General features: G+C 45.2%; 1 protein-coding gene across 2 annotated transcripts in view; it reads left to right on the top strand.

Moving 5' to 3' along the window:
- Positions 1–16,659, top strand: part of PRKAA1 (protein kinase AMP-activated catalytic subunit alpha 1) — a 78,534-nt gene that overhangs the window by 2,645 nt on the left and 59,230 nt on the right. For both annotated transcript variants that reach the window (XM_033932259.1, XM_033932268.1), the window contains exon 2: positions 10,636–10,777. In XM_033932259.1, the coding sequence (XP_033788150.1) occupies positions 10,636–10,777 (142 nt within the window). The remainder of the gene's footprint in view (positions 1–10,635; positions 10,778–16,659) is intronic.

The following is a 16,659-nucleotide window of genomic DNA, read 5'->3' on the forward strand; positions in this document are numbered from 1 at the left end:
AGCCATCTGAAAATAAGGGTAAAGGGAGGGAGTTGGCGGAGGTGCGGGACGGGGTGGTGTTTCATGGCAGTGTGAGAGTGTGGGCAACTCTTCCACTGCTGAGAGGGGTGATGGTTGGAGGTGGGAGAGATTGGGCATCTCTCCCACTGTGGGGCGGAGGAGGTGTTGGTTGGATGGGAGAGATTGGGCATCTCTTTCGCTGTGGGGTGGAGGAGGTGTTGATGGGATGGGAAAGATGGCTATGGTCCGAGTACAGATGGAAGGAGAACCAGGACGGAGGGCAGAGGTCTCTGTACAGACCGAGGCCATCCCCTCAAAGATGTCTACAGTCTCAACGCAGACAGAAGTAATGGTTCAACCGGACGAAAGCCTTTTGATGGAGCTAAAGAGCCTGAGAGAGGATGTTCAGCGCTTAAGGAGCATCCGAGACGACGAGACCTTCATCGATGGAGTCATCCAGGAGCTGTCTCAGATCGCTGAACAGGAACCTGACAAGACCGCCCTGGGAACACCCATAGCATCCAAAACGGCCACCTTGAGACAAACTACCAGAATGCAGGAAGTGGTTGGAGACGCTGACTCCTGGCAGTTGGTGACTTCCTCCACAAGAAAATGCAGAGGACCTAACTCTGTCTCTTTTTCCCCCATACAGGACAGCTCAACATCGACACCTCATATCGCCCTGAGGAACAGATATCAGCTGCTACAGGAAGGTCCGGAGAAAGAGCTACAATTAGTTGTTCAGCAGACGGTTCCAACTCCGGAATCAACAGTACAGCCCACCCCTAAGAAGCGCAGACTGGTGGTCATCGGAGATTCGCTGCTGAGGGGCACCGAGGGACCAATCTGCAGACCAGACCTACAATCAAGAGAGGTCTGCTGTTTGCCAGGGGCCAAGATCCGGGATGTCACTGCTTGCTTTGACAGACTCATCAAGCCCCGAGACCACTTCCCCATGGTTCTAATCCACGTCGGAACCAACGACACCGCAAGGAGCAGCCCGGACAGCATACCTGAAGACTTCAGGGCCCTGGGGGAGAAGCTGAGGAGGATGGATGCGCAGGTAGTCTTCTCCTCGATTCTCCCAGTGAGGGGCAAGGGCAGAGCCAGAGAGGATCGAATACAAAGGGCGAACGACTGGCTGTGAGGATGGTGCAAGGAGATGAACTTCGGGTTTCTGCACCATGGAGAAGCATTGCAAGGTCTACAGGGACACGACGGGCTACACCTAACCAGAAGAGGGAAGAATGTCCTTGGACACCGCCTAGCCCGCCTACTCCACAGGGCTTTAAACTAGGTAAGTCGGGGGAGGGTACAGGCACAAACAACATACCAGGTGAACTAAAATGCCAATACATTTATGAGGCTGAGGAAAGTAGACACCGAAATTCTGGGTCAGGGGTGAGTGCACACACTTTTGAGTCGGGAGTAGGGTCACATCATATTTATGGGTCACATTGTAATTCCGGGTCTAGGGGGAGTACACACTGTAGTTCTGGGTATATGGGGAGTACACATTGTGGTTCTGAGCCTCAGGAAAGCACAAATAACACAAACAATGCTAAAGGTGTTCAAATAGCTCAAACAGGAATATCCCCACTGAGACATAACAAAAATATAACATGGAGGGCTATGTACGTCAACGCACACAGTTTAGGAAACAAGATCCTGGAATTGGAAACAGAAATAAGGAATGCCGACCTGGATGTGGTGGCGATATCCGAAACCTGGCTCACAGACTCCCACGGGTGGGACATGGTCATACCGGGTTACAACTTGCTTCGCCGGGACAGAGAGGGTAGGAAGGGAGGGGGTGTAGCATTATATACTAAAGATGACATTAAGGTCACGAGAATCTCAGATGTCCAGTATACTGGGGAATCCCTTTGGGTTAATTTGGCCAGAGGGAAGGACAAATGCTTGTATCTTGGCGTAATTTACAGACCCCCAAGACAACAGGATGACCTGGATATGGAAATAATCGAAGATATAGAAAATATCACCTTGCGTGGGGACACAGTATTGCTAGGTGACTTCAACATGCCTGATGTGGATTGGGTTACACTTACCTCTGCTTCCGGCAGCAGCAGGAGGCTATTAAACTCTATGAAAGGAGCAAGCCTCAGGCAACTGGTGTTGGAACCGACAAGGGATCAGGCAATACTGGACCTGATACTTACCAATGGAGAAAGTGTCACAGAGGTCTCGGTGGGCGACACATTGGCCTCCAGTGACCACAACATGATATGGTTCAATATCAGGAAAGGTTTCACTAAATCTACTACACTAACCAATGTCCTCAAATTCAAGGACACAAATTTCAAAGAAATGGGAGACTTCGTTCACCAGGCGCTACAAAGCCAAGAAGAAACCGATAACGTGGAAGACATGTGGTCGACTTTGAAAGCAACCATACAAGAAGCAACAAACCGCTATGTAAAATCAGTAAGTAAATGGCGAAGGAACAATAAGCCACAGTGGTTTACTGCGGAGATCTCAGACCTGATCAAGGAGAAGAAAAAAGCATTCATCTCTTACAAACAATCAGGGAAGCAGGACTCTAGAGCAGACTACCTGGCCAAATCAAAAGCCGTCAAAACAGCAGTCAGGGAGGCTAAATTCCTCATGGAGGAGTCTCTAGCAAAGAACATCCAGAAGGGAGATAAATCCTTCTTCAGGTATATCAGTGATAGAAGAAAAAACTCAGGCGGGATTGTACGTCTTAGGAAACCAGAAGGAGACTATGTGGAAAAGGATTCGGAAAAAGCCCAGCTATTAAATGAATACTTCTGCTCAGTCTTCACCCGAGAAGCGCCAGGGCTCGACCCTCAGCTACAGACAAGGGTTGGCTCAGTTGACCCGTTTAGTAACTTTGAGTTTACGCCCAGCAGTGTCTAAGGTGAGCTGTCAAAGCTCAAGGTTAACAAAGCAATGGGGCCGGACAACCTGCACCCCAGGGTGCTTAGGGAGCTGAGTGATGTCTTGGCGGAGCCACTGTCCGCGCTCTTCAACCTCTCCCTTAGTACAGGCAGCGTCCCGTTGGACTGGAGGACGGCTAACGTCATTCCACTCCACAAGAAAGGCTCAAAGATGGAGACAGCAAACTACAGACCAGTGAGTCTAACATCGATAGTGAGCAAACTAATGGAAACTCTAATCAAACACCAATTAGATAAGATTCTGGATGAGGAGAATCTACGGGATCCCCGACAACATGGATTTACTAAGGGGAGATCCTGCCAATCCAACCTGATCAGCTTCTTTGACTGGGTAACGGGGAAGCTGAATATTGGGGAGTCCCTGGACATCGTGTACCTGGACTTTAGCAAAGCATTCGATAGCGTACCACACCGCAGGTTACTGAGCAAGATGAGTTCTATAGGATTAGGTAACACATTGACGAAATGGGTTGGGAGCTGGCTTGGAGGTAGGCTCCAAAGGGTGGTGGTGAACGGCACCCCCTCCGAAATGACGGAGGTGATTAGTGGAGTACCACAGGGCTCAGTCTTGGGCCCAATCCTATTCAACATCTTTATAAGAGACTTGGCAGAAGGGCTTCGAGGTAAAATAACATTATTCGCCGATGACGCCAAACTGAGTAATGTAGTGGGCAAATGCACAACAGACGAAGATTCAGTGCCCGACAACATGATGCACGACCTACTCCTACTGGAGCGATGGTCTAGGACGGGGGTCGGCAACCTGCGGCTCCAGAGCCGCATGCGGCTCTTTTCCACCTTTGCTGCGGCTCCGGTAGTGTGTCACGCAGGCAGGCACCTTACAAGTCCAGTTGCCGAAGAGAGCCGCGGAGCAGGGGATGTGGCCGGAAGCAGGTAGAAGGGAGAGGGAGATAGGAAGGCTGTAGATCTCCGGAGCATGACACCGACCCCGGCCAGGATGATTTCTTTTTCAGGCACCTTACAAGTCCAGCGTCGCGGCGGGAAATAGCCATGCTGAGCAGTGAGCTCAGCACATACACAGATGAAAGCCTTGCTTGCTGATTGGTCCGGCGGCCCCGCCCCGCCGTGCCGCCGGACCAATCAGCAAGCAAGGCTTTCATCTGTGTATGTGCTGAGCTCACTGCTCAGCATGGCTATTTCCCGCCGCGACGCTGGACTTGTAAGGTGCCTGAAAAAGAAATCATCCTGGCCGGGGTCGGTGTCATGCTCCGGAGATCTACAGCCTTCCTATCTCCCTCTCCCTTCTACCTGCTTCCGGCCACATCCCCTGCTCCGCGGCTCTCTTCGGCAACTCAGCAGCAGCTTCTGACGTCGGGGCCTACCCTCTGCGAGTCCCGCTTGTTTCAGTTGCTGAAGAGAGCCGCGGAGCAGGGGGGTGTTGCCAGGTGCAGGTAGAAGGAAGAGGGCCAGATGCAGGACTCGTGGGTGAGGGAGGAGAAGAGAGAAAGAAAGAGAGAGGGGAGGGAAACAAAAGGAAATCTTTCATACTGGGCTGGGCCGGAGTGGAGGGAGGGTGGAAAGATTCTAGCTACAGGGTGCAGTAACAAAGGAAAAGGGGGGGGGGAAGCTGAAAATGGAGATAGTGACACAAAGAAGAGAAAGGGTAAGCAGGACCTACTGAATAAGGATAGAGATACAGAGGGGACATGAAGAGGAGGTGAAATAGAGACATAGAAGTAATGCTGAAAAAGTGGGGGGGGGAGATAAAGACATTGAAAGGGCAAATGGTGAACATGGCGTAAAGATAAGGACAGAGACAAATGAAGATTCTGAAAAAGTGGTGAGATAGGGATATAGGTGAGATGGACACAAAGAAGGGTGATGCTGGAAAATAGGTGGAATGGTAATTCTGACAGACACAGAAGGGAAATGCTGGATCAAGGAGAGATGGGGCTCAGGCTGGATGGAATGAGGAGAAATGCCTTGTTGGCCCGGAACTTCCTCTCCTACGTCAGAATTGACGTCAGGGAGCGGAATGCTGGTCAGCGCAACACTTCTGCAGGGAAAGCTTGGGACGGCGGTGGCTTGGGGGCTGTTCCCCGATTGCGGTGGCAGCAAACCGAGTGGCTTGGGGGAGGGCACGGAGACAGAAAGAAGGGGGAACAGGGAGACAGAAAGAAAAAGTTGGGGGAGAGAATGAGGTCTGGAGGAGAGGAAACATACAGGAGGCTGAAAGAAAGGAAGAAAGATTGGATGCACAGTCAGAAGAAGAAAGTGCAACCAGAGACTCATGAAATCACCAAATAGCAAAGGTAGGAAAAATGATTTTATTTTCAATTTAGTGATCCTGTATATAGCATTAAGATAAGAAACAATATATGCAGTGTTAGATTTGTTTTATAATGGTTTTGCGGCTCCAAGTTTTTTTTTCTTTTCGAAAACGGGTCCAAGTGGCTCTTTATGTCTTAAAGGTTGCAGACCCCTGGTCTAGGACATGGCAACTCAACTTCAATGCCAAAAAATGCAAAGTTATGCACCTGGGCAGCCAGAATCCATGCAAGTCTTATACCCTTAATGGCGAGATCCTAGCAAAAACGGTAGCAGAACAAGACTTGGGGGTAATCGTCAGTGAGGACATGAAGTCTGCCAATCAAGTGGAGCAGACTTCGTCCAAGGCAAGACAAATCATGGGCTGCATACGAAGAGGTTTCGTCAGTCGTAAGGCGGAAGTCATTATGCCATTGTATAGATCCATGGTGAGGCCCCACCTGGAATACTGTGTGCAATTCTGGAGGCCGCATTATCGCAAGGATGTGCTGAGACTGGAGTCGGTACAAAGAATGGCCACCCGGATGGTCTCAGGACTCAAGGATCTACCATACGAAAAACGGCTTGACAAATTACAGCTATACTCGCTCGAGGAGCGCAGAGAGAGGGGGGACATGATCGAGACGTTCAAGTATCTTACGGGCCGCATCGAGGCGGAGGAAGATATCTTCTTTTTCAAGGGTCCCACGACAACAAGAGGGCATCCGTGGAAAATCAGGGGCGGGAAACTACGAGGTGACACCAGGAAATTCTTTTTCACTGAAAGAGTGGTTGATCGCTGGAATAGTCTTCCACTACAGGTGATTGAGGCCAGCAGCGTGCCTGATTTTAAGGCCAAATGGGATCGGCACATGGGATCTATTCACAGGGTAAAGGTAGGGGAGGGACATTAAGGTGGGCAGACTAGATGGGCCGTGGGCCCTTATCTGCCGTCTATTTCTATGTTTCTATGATTGGGCGTGTCTCACGCTGCTGAGGGGTGTTTTGGGGGGGGTGTTGGTTGGCGGCGGGAGACATTGGGCATCTCTTCTGCTTTTGTGTGTTTGTTTTTCATTCTGCTCATGTTTCGATCACTGTAGCCAGCGATGGGCACAAGAAAATTTAGTGACTCTTCGCTACTCTCCGCCAACCTCATTTGCATGAGTGTTTTTGAGAGAATGACTCGCTTTTTTACAATCGCTACTATAATGGCTGCAATAGAAGCCTGTTGGTTTTTTTGAAAATCTAGTCCTAAGATATCCATCTGTGGCTGGTGTTGCACAGCTATCGGGCATACCATCATGGACCAACAGAATCTAATATTTTCCTCATAAAAAATGCAAAACAGTTTATAACTTGAAGAGCTGACCATATTTCAACATTAATGTATACCATTATTATGGAAATTTCCATGACCTTTGACCCTTATTTTCAGGTACTGTTTGCTTGTGTTAAAGTTGATTTTAGTTTTCAACTTCATCAGGGGTTCTGAAACATATTCTTTCTAATAAAATTAGTTTGAAAATGTTTCCATAATATTTTTTTTTGTAAAAGCTGGTTAAAAATATCCAATTTTAGACATTTAAATAAAACCCACAAACTTTAAATTGAAATGATAAAGTAATGAGATTAGCTTATAAATTGAAATCCGTATATTTGAGAACAGTCATGTCACAAAATAACACAAACTTTTACAGGGATAACTTCATTATTACAGGAGCCATAGAAGGCTAAATTTTGAAATTTTTTAACACGGTCCATTTTCAGGTTACTTTGAGGCTTTTTACGTATGTCGGTTTCAAAAAATGAAAATCTGCATTAGTTCCATTGAATAGATCATATAAAGTTGTATAAGATTGCCAAGTTTCATTTGTTTTAGCTTCAAAGGTCAAGGACATATTTTGACTCAATTGCCAAAATTGTGCAGGGATACTATACATGTCGTGGTATGGTATCAAACAAAGAGCTATATCTCCACAAATATTCTATTGGTGGATCTTAAACTTTACTAGAGTTCATTTGGGTCAGCATACAAAGTTTTATCAAAATCCGTGATAGTGAGGTGGGAAGCCCTAGACCACTTGACACAGAATGACCCCATAGGAAGAGGTATGGCCAATAGGAAAAAGGAGGTATTGATGCCCCTGTATAAGACTCTGGTGAGACCTCATTTAGAATATTGTGTACAATTCTGGAGACTGCACCTTCAAAAAGATAAAAAAAGGATGGAGTTGGTCCAGAGGAAGGCTACTAAAATGGTGTCTGGTCTTTGTCATAAGACTTATGGGGACATACTTAAAGATCTCAGTATGTATACTTTGGAGGAAAGGTGGGAGAGGGGAGATATGATAGAGACGTTTAAATACCTACATGGCATAAATGTGCATGAGTCGAGTCTCTCTCATTTGAAATGAAGCTCTGGAATGAGAGGACATAGGATGAAGTTAAGCGGTGATAGGTTTAGGAGTAATCTAAGGAAATACTTTTTTTACAGACAGGGTGGTAGACACATAAACAGTCTCCTGGAAGAGGTGGTGAATTCAAGCAAGCCTGGTATAGACACATGAGATCTCTTAGAGAGAGGAAGAGATAATGGTTACTGCGGATGGGCAGATTGGAAGGGCCATTTGACCTTTATCTGCCATCATGTTTCTATGTTACCATGGATTTCATCATCCGACCTAACCTCTCACAAACCAGGAAGCCTGTCACGGTTAGGCAGGAGCTCCATGGGAGGGGTTCTGGGCAGTGCATCTACTCCACAGATGAGCTTCATCCAGACAACACTGATAGGCTTCCCTATATATCAACATTTTTCACACAAGGTCTAACTTCTTGCATTCATACTAGATTAAACATAAGCCCAAATATGAAGTTACATCCTATGAAAAAAAACGAGTTATCGGCATATTCCCTTGATGGATCGGTTCATATATGGGTTAGTTATAGAAACAAAAGAAACACCCCCCTTGTGTTTTACAAACACGAGAGTGACCCAACATGGTAGCGAAACATATTGGGGGGAGAAGGACAGAAGTCTCAAATTGCTGGTGCATTCGGATCTCCTTTCACAGTGTCCAGTTCCCATGGAGAGTCTGGCATGCTTTGGTCTTATGGCATGGCTCTTGAACTCACAGCTCTGGTACGGAAAGGTTACTCTGAAGTGGTCATAGACCACTTAGAGCCAAGAGACTAACAATTGCGGCTTATGCAAACACCTGGAAGTCTGTTTCAAGATTGGTGTGTGAAGGATGAGGTAAGTGGAGCCAATAAAAGCCCGGGTGTTGGTGGTTTCCGCATTTCTGCAGACTGGTCTGGACAAAGAGTTGGCAGTGAGATCTCCAAAATGCAGGTAATGGGTCTCTCATGCTTCAGAACCCAAGTGGAAAAGGGCTCTTTGACCTCACATCCTGCCATAGTCAGATTTTTGAAGGGAGCGTTCAAGTTGCGTCCTCTGGTAAGGCAGCTGTTCCCATTGTGGAATGTTAATATCATTTTGAGGGACCTCAGTAATGCTCAGTTTGAGTCTTTGCAAGGAAGTGTCTCTGCTGTATCTGACATTGAAGAGTTTCTGTTAACCATCGTCTTGGCAAGAAGAGTCTCGGAGATTCAGGCACCATCATACAGAGAGCTGTTTCCCAGATTTACAGAAGCGGGAGTCTTCTTTCACCAAAAGTCTTCATTTCTGCCAATAGTGGTGTTGACCTTTCATATCAATCAGGAGGTCAGGTTACCCACATTCCATTATACGGGTTCCAAGAAGAGAGACAAACCCCCTCTTTTACTAAGGTGTGTTAACCGATTAGTGCGCGCTAATCACTAACGCATCCATAGACTTAACATGCATGCGTTAGTGTTTAGTGTGCGCTAATCGATTAGCGCACTTTAGTAAAAGAGGGCCAAAGTGTTAGAATTTCTAAATGTGTAGAGTTCTCCGTTATCTCGAAGTAACGAATGAATTTCGTCTCAGATCGTCTGTATGGCCTCGCTAATGCTGCTAGGCTAGGTAAACCAGCATCTAAGGCGTGCATTTCTAGATGGATTTGTAAAGCGATCTCATCAGCGTACGTTGACTGTGGGGAAACAGCTGCTGATTTCCTTGAGAACACACTCCACCAGAGGGGTGGTTTCTTCATGGATGAAGTCTCTGGCAATCCCTCCTAAGATTTGTAGGGCAGCTATGTAATCCACGTTCCTTACATTTAACAAAGTTTTACAGAGTGGATGTAGCAGCCCATGAGGATACAGCCTTTGGTCCTCACTTTTAAGGGCAGGTTCATCTGTCCCATCCTACACTCAGGAGTCTGCTTAGATATGTCACCTATAGTCAGGAAGACTCCTAGACACATTGTACCAGAACAGAAGATTGGGTTCTTGCCTTGATAATCTTCTTTCTGGTAGATGTGTCTAGGAGTCCTAACGCCCCGTGCTGTCAGAATTTGCCTGCTTACTGTCTGACATTGTATATCCTCAGCTGGAGATCTTCTCCTGTTCGTATGATATGAAGAGTAAAATGCCGAACGTGGAAAAAATGAGTCTCTCAGAGCTCCATAAATATAAATGCTGGTTGCACTTTGACGGGTGGGTTGTTCATTCCACCTGGGTTTGCGTTATGGGTTGATTTAACTTGGTTCAATTTTGTCTTACAGAGCAGAACGGAAATGTATTATCAGGGGTGTTCCCTGTACCCCTCCTTCCAATATCTTATGTTGTAGTGATGATCGATTGTTTTGAAACAAACTGAAGGGGGCACTACAGCCGCTGGAGAAGGAGGCGGAGTTGAAGAATGTAAATTTCATCTTTTTGAACACAACTTATGATATTGCCTATAGTCAGGACTCCTAGATACATATACCAGAAAGAAGATTATCAAGGTAAGAACCTAATCTTTTTTCTATATATGGTGCAACTCTTTTATAGAATCGCACTAATCATCATTCTGATTGGTGTTGATTTTTTTTTTTAGGTTCCATTTATAAAATCCTATCCACAAATGAGGTACAGTCAAAAGAAGATATAAAATCAGGTCTATAAAAACACAGTAAAACAAATTTAATTAATATTTTTTTTGCATTAATATCATGCAGGCATAGTACCAGTTTGACCCCCATCATAAATTTTCAAATTTACAGTGTGAAAGTACAGTACCAAATCCAGCTTGAGGATATGAAGCTATCAGTCTACTACCAAATGCTTTAGTATACACTTCTTTGCTTGTTTCTAAAGGTACAGTAGATGTCGAATGTCTCCTGTTGAGTATCTAATTTATTCTGTTGTCTGTGAAGAATCCTTGTTAAGCAACTTTATATGCTTGAGAGAAACTAGGAAATTAATCAATTAAAAATATTTTAATAGCTGTAGTGTTCTTAGTTTGCCACAGACTTTAGGCTTTAAAAGTCTGAAAATGCTATGTCATTTTTTCTTTCAGTTGGCAAACATGAATTGACGGGTCACAAAGTTGCAGTAAAGATTTTGAATCGCCAGAAGATTCGCAGTCTTGATGTGGTTGGGAAGATACGCAGAGAGATTCAGAACCTCAAGCTTTTTAGACATCCACATATAATTAAACTGTGAGTTCTGTTCTTTCTGATATATACCTGAAAGTATCCGTGGTATTCTTGAACTGAACAGTGTATATATTTTTCCTTCTAAAATATTAAAACCAATTATTTATTGCTTTATATCAAGTTGCATACTACCAAGTTGACCTAAAAATCCTGAGAGCGCTTGTCAAAGCTTAGATGAACAAGAAAAAAAGGTTAACTTTCATAAATTACAAAAGATTGCAGAAAGAGGAAGAAATCCACAATGAATATGTATAAGATAGGTCTGCCTACTAGAGAATGACATGGGGAAAAAATTTGTCCCCGTCCCCACGACCACTGTCCCCGCAGCATCCATACAAGCCTCAGTACTGCAATATGTAGCTTATTCCTTGGCTGCTGAACTAGAGAAACAGATGTTCAGCTGGCAGGACTTTGTTTATAAATTTTTATCAATACAACTAATATATTACTTTATCCTAAGGCAAAAAAAAAGAAAATAAATAGAAATTTTTTTTCTACCTTTTGTTGTCTGGTTTCTGCTTTCCTCATCTTCTCATTCATTTCCTTCCATCCACTGTCTGCCTTCTATCTCTCTTCCATATGCTTTGTAACTGTGCCTCTCCCTTCCATCTCTCCCTCCACCCTCCCCCCAATTGGTCTAGCACCCATCTTCTTCCCTCCACTCCCCCCCATTTCCCTTCAGCATCTGTTCCATTCAACCCCACCTTCCCTCTCTCTCTCCCTTCCCCAGTTCACTTCAGTGTCTTCTCCCAACTCTCTTCCCCATTTCCCTTCAGTGTCTGTTCCTCTGCACCCCACCGTCCCCAGTTCACTTCAGCATCTGTTCCGCCCCCTCCTCCAGTCCATCCTCGCTATTTCAACTCTAAACAGCTGTAGCCACCTTCCCCCAGCCTGCACACTTCCTACCTCTTAACTTCAGCCCATGCAAGCTAGCACTCTTCTTTGGAGCTGGCATGTCATTCTGCCTCTTCATTCTGGTCCACATGCGCCTAGGCTCACTGCAGCACCTCTCCTAGGCGAGTGGGCAGCAACCTCTACTGATTTGCCTGAGCAGACTATCCCCACCTTTCCCAGTTTCCTTCAGCTTCTGTTCTTCTCCACCTCACCTTTCCTCCCTTTCTCCCTCCCTGCTCCTTACCTTCGCGGCAGGCAATTTCTAAATTTTCTTCCTATGAGCAGCCAGAGTGTTGAAGTCGCGTGTGGCTGCAGGAAAGGTCTTTTCTGATGCAACTTCCAGTTGTGTCAGAGATAATCTTTATGGCAGCCACACGCAATTTCAACGCTTCGGCTGTTCGTAGGAAGGAAATTTAGAAATTGCCTGCCGCGAAGGTAAGGGGCAGGGAGGGAGAAAGGGAGATGTTCAGATGGGGCAGTAGCGGTGATCGGGCGGCAGCGATCAGTAAGGAGGGAGGAAGATGCTTGGACGGGGCGGCGATCAGGCGGCGGTGGCGATCAGTAAGGAGGGATGGAGCGCAATCGGTGACCACGTTCATTCCCTCCCTTAACTGCGGAGACAGGGCTATTCACTGCTCAACGGGGCAGTGAATGGCCTTGTCCCCGTAGCTGCGATGAACACTGTTTTCCCCCACCATTTCGGCAGGTTACCTGCAGGTAACAGCCACCGTGTCATTCTCTACTGTGTCATCTCGTGATTAAAAATCCTGAAAACTTGACTGGCAGGATGTGTCCTGAGGACTGGGTTAAGAACCCCTGGTTTATATGTAATATTGTACAATTAAACACATTTAAAAAAAAAAAAAGATGACAACGAAAACACTCATTCCTTATCTTTTCAGCTACTGCTTTTAAGAGCCAAAGCAGTCTTCTTTTCCTCTTAATTTCTTTACAAAATTGTTTGTTGCCCTTACAATAGCTCCTTTCAGATTTGCCCACTGCTTTCCTATTTCTTACAGATGATCCCATTCAGACAACTCCTTGATGTAATCCCCCATCTGAACAAAGTTACATAGTAACATAGTAGATGACGGCAGATAAAGACTCGAATGGTCCATCCAGTCTGCACAATCTGATTCAATTTAAATTTTTTTAATTTTTTCTTCTTAGCTATTTCTGGGCAAGAATCCAAAGCTCTACCCAGTACTGTGCTTGGGTTCCAACTGCCGAAATCTCTGTTAAAACCTACTCCATCCCATCTAAACCCTCCCAGCCATTGAAGCCCTCTCCAGCCCATCCTCCCCCAAACGGCCATACAAAGACACAGACCGTGTAAGTCTGCCCAGTACTGGCCTTAGTTCAATATTTAATATTATTTTCTGATTCTAGATCCTCTGTGTTCATCCCACGCTTCTTTGAACTCAGTCACCGTTTTACTCTCCACCACCTCTCGGGAGCGCATTCCAGGCATCCACCACCCTCTCCGTAAAGTAGAATTTCCTAACATTGCTCTTAAATCTACCACCCCTCAACCTCAAATTATGTCCTCTGGTTTTACCATTTTCCTTTTTCTGGAAAAGATTTTGTTCTACGTTAATACCCTTCAAGTATTTGAACGTCTGAATCATATCTCCCCTGTCCCTCCTTTCCTCTAGGGCAGTGTTCTTCAACCTTTTTACACCCGTGGACCGGCAGAAATAAAAGAATTATTTTGTGGACCGGCAAACTACTAGGACTAAAATTTAAAAACCCCGTTTACGCCCCATCTCTGCGAGCTCGGTCCCCGCAAACCATCTGATCCCATCTGCACAAGCCGCAATTATGATTTTATATTGAACGTATTTTATTAAAGTATAAAAAGAAACAATATTCTGAACAATTGTGATTTTATAAATACAAATATACAGAGCACGGACCAACAAAACCCCTGTCTCCCCTCCCCTTTACATATATCCCCTCTACTATCAAGAAAACTGAACAAGCCAAGTTATTATAGAATGCTACATAGAAATATCATGCTAACAGAATACTGCAGTTCCCAATTATGTCTCTAGCAGGATATATATTTCAAATCTGGTATATTCTAATGACAAAATAGAAATAAAATTATTTTTTTCTACCTTTTGTTGTCTCTGGTTTCTGCTTTCATCTTCTTTTCACTCTTTTCCTTCCAGCATCTGCCCATTCCATCCAATGTCTGCCCTGTCCCCCTTCCATATGTATCTGACTTCTTTCTATGCCCCTCTTCCCTGTCCATCCAGCCTGTTCCTCCTCTCTCCTTTTTACATCATTCATTCCAGCTTCATTGCCTTCTTCATTTTTATCTCTCCTACACCAGATCTAGCATCTTTATCCCTCTCTCATTTCTCTGCTGACCCCCTTTCCAGCATCAATGTCTCTCTACTTTCTCATTCCTCTCTCTCCCCTTTCCCTCATCTGATCTCTCCATTCCATCCTGACCCCCTTCCCCTCCTGTAATCTCCCTGCCAGCTGTTTCCTTCCTTTTATCTTTCTCCCTTCCCTCCTTCCTTTTTTTCCTTCTCCCTTCCCTCCTCCCTCTATCCAACATTAACTCTCTTCCCATCCCTTTCCCTCCTCCCCTCCCAGCAGCATTTCTCCTTCTTCTCCCTTCCCTCCTCCCTCTATCCAACATTAACTCTCTTCCCATCCCTTTCCCTCCTCCCCTCCCAGCAGTATCTTTCCTTCTCCCTTCCCTCCTCCCTCTATCCAACATTAACTCTCTTCCCATCCCTTTCCCTCCTCCCCTTCCAGCAGCATCTCTCCTTCTTCTCCCTTCCCTCCTCCCTCTATCCAACATTAACTCTCTTCCCATCCCTTTCCCTCCTCCCCTCCCAGCAGCATCTCTCCTTCTAACTCTCTCCAAGTCCAGTAACAGCTCTCCCTGTATCCAGCAGCTTCCCTGCCTCCTACAGTGGCTGTCTCCCCTTCCAGCAGCTCTCAGTACTTGCCTGCAGGAAGTTGCCGGTAAATCACTGCCCTGGCAAATAGGAGAGCTGGTGGGAGGGGAGACAGCCACTGTGAAGGCTCCCCAGGATCTTGCTCGCACACGCTGACCATCTCCCTCCACCTGCACCTGAATCTGCAGCTCTCTCCGTTCTAATCGCAACTTCCCCGCGGCCCTCTTCAGCAACTTGGCAGGGGCGGCGATCAAGACAGGCTGCCGACGTCGGGACCTTCACTCTCTGAGTCCCGCATCGAGGTGGAAGAAGATATCTTCTTTTTCAAGGGTCCCGCGGCAACAAGGGGGCATCCGTGGAAAATCAGGGGCGGGAAACTGCACGGGGACACCAGGAAATTCTTTTTCACTGAAAGGGTGGTTGATCGCTGGAATAGTCTTCCACTTCAGGTTATTGAGGCCAGCAGCGTGCCTGATTTTAAGGCCAAATGGGATAGACACGTGGGATCTATTCACAGAGAAAGGTAGGGGAGGGTCATTGGGGTGGGCAGACTAGATGGGCCGTGGCCCTTATCTGCCGTCTATTTCTATGTTTCTATGTAACCCTTCAGCAATGTCACTCACAAACATATTGAACAGGATCGGCCCCAGCACTGAACCGTGAGGGACTCCACTTCTCACCTTTCCTTCCTCCGAGCGACTTCCATTAACCACCACCCTCTGGCGTCTGTCCGACAGCCAGTTTCTAACCCTGTTCACCACTTTGGGTCCTAACTTCAGCCCTTCAAGTTTGTTCAACAGCCTCCTATGAAGAAAGTATCAAAGGCTTTGCTGAAATCTAAGTAAATTACATCTAGCATATGTCCTTGATCCAGCTCTCTGGTCACCCAATCAAAAAATTCAATCAGGTTCGTTTGGCACGATTTACCTTTTGTAAAGCCATGTTGCCTCGGATCCTGTAACCCATTAGATTCAAGGAAGTACACTATCCTTTCTTTCAGTTTGTTGTTTTTTTGGGTTGATTTTTTTAAAGTCTAGAACCTTTGCTTTTGAATGAGCCTTCTCTACACCTATCTTAATAATAAACCACACCATGCAGTGATCACTGGATGCCAGATGATTGCCCAATATAACATCAGAAACACTTTCCTCATTTGTAAGCACTAAGTCCAATATGTCTCCGTCTCACATGGGATCCATTACCAACTCCTAAACAGTTCTTCTTGTAGAGAATCCAGGATCTTTCTACTTCTAGGATACCCTGCAGTAGGGATACCCCTACTACTTCTACTACTTATCACTTTTATCAATATCTGGCATATTAAAATCACCTATTAGTGGTAATTCCCTTTTACAGCTATATTTTGAATCTTCAATTAAATCTGTCTATTTTTTCTTTCTGAAGGAGGCCTGTATACCACACTAATGTAAATACATTTAACATTTCCTCTTTCCAGATTGACCCACAGTGCCTCTTCCTTAGCCTGTAGGTCCTGCATTTGTGTGGCTTTTATATGATCTTTAATGTAATAACTCCATTCCAACTTTTCTTCCCAATCTGTCTTTCCAGAACAGACTATAACCTGGTATAACTATATCCCAAAACCACCAAAATGAGACTGAAGGTATTGTTTTATCTAAGGGAACAAGCCTCAGAACATGGAGTTTTACCCATTCCAGGTTTTCTTAAGGAGACAGACAAATCTGTTCTCTTACTCCTACTTACATCACGGGCTTGAACCCATCCTCCCTACCTTTAACTCAATTAATTCATTTTTTTATCACTTTAATTTATTATTCTTTATAATCTTCTATTAGTTAATGGTAAAATTTATCAAAATTAATTCTCTCAATTAATACAATACAATACAAGTTTTATTTGTATACCGCCAATACATCTTTGAAGTTCACAGCAGTTCACAAACAATGAAATATCTAATATTAGGTGCTTGGAAAAACATCCTTAAATGTCCAATAAGGCTCACAATCTGACTAAAACACTTGTATAAACAATTGCTTACATACTAAGGAATATAAAAAGAACAAAAAATTCATAATTTAAATCCCTTAAGCA

This window comes from Geotrypetes seraphini, chromosome 1, assembly GCF_902459505.1.
Source record: "Geotrypetes seraphini chromosome 1, aGeoSer1.1, whole genome shotgun sequence".
Classification (NCBI taxonomy): Eukaryota; Metazoa; Chordata; class Amphibia; order Gymnophiona; family Dermophiidae; genus Geotrypetes; species Geotrypetes seraphini.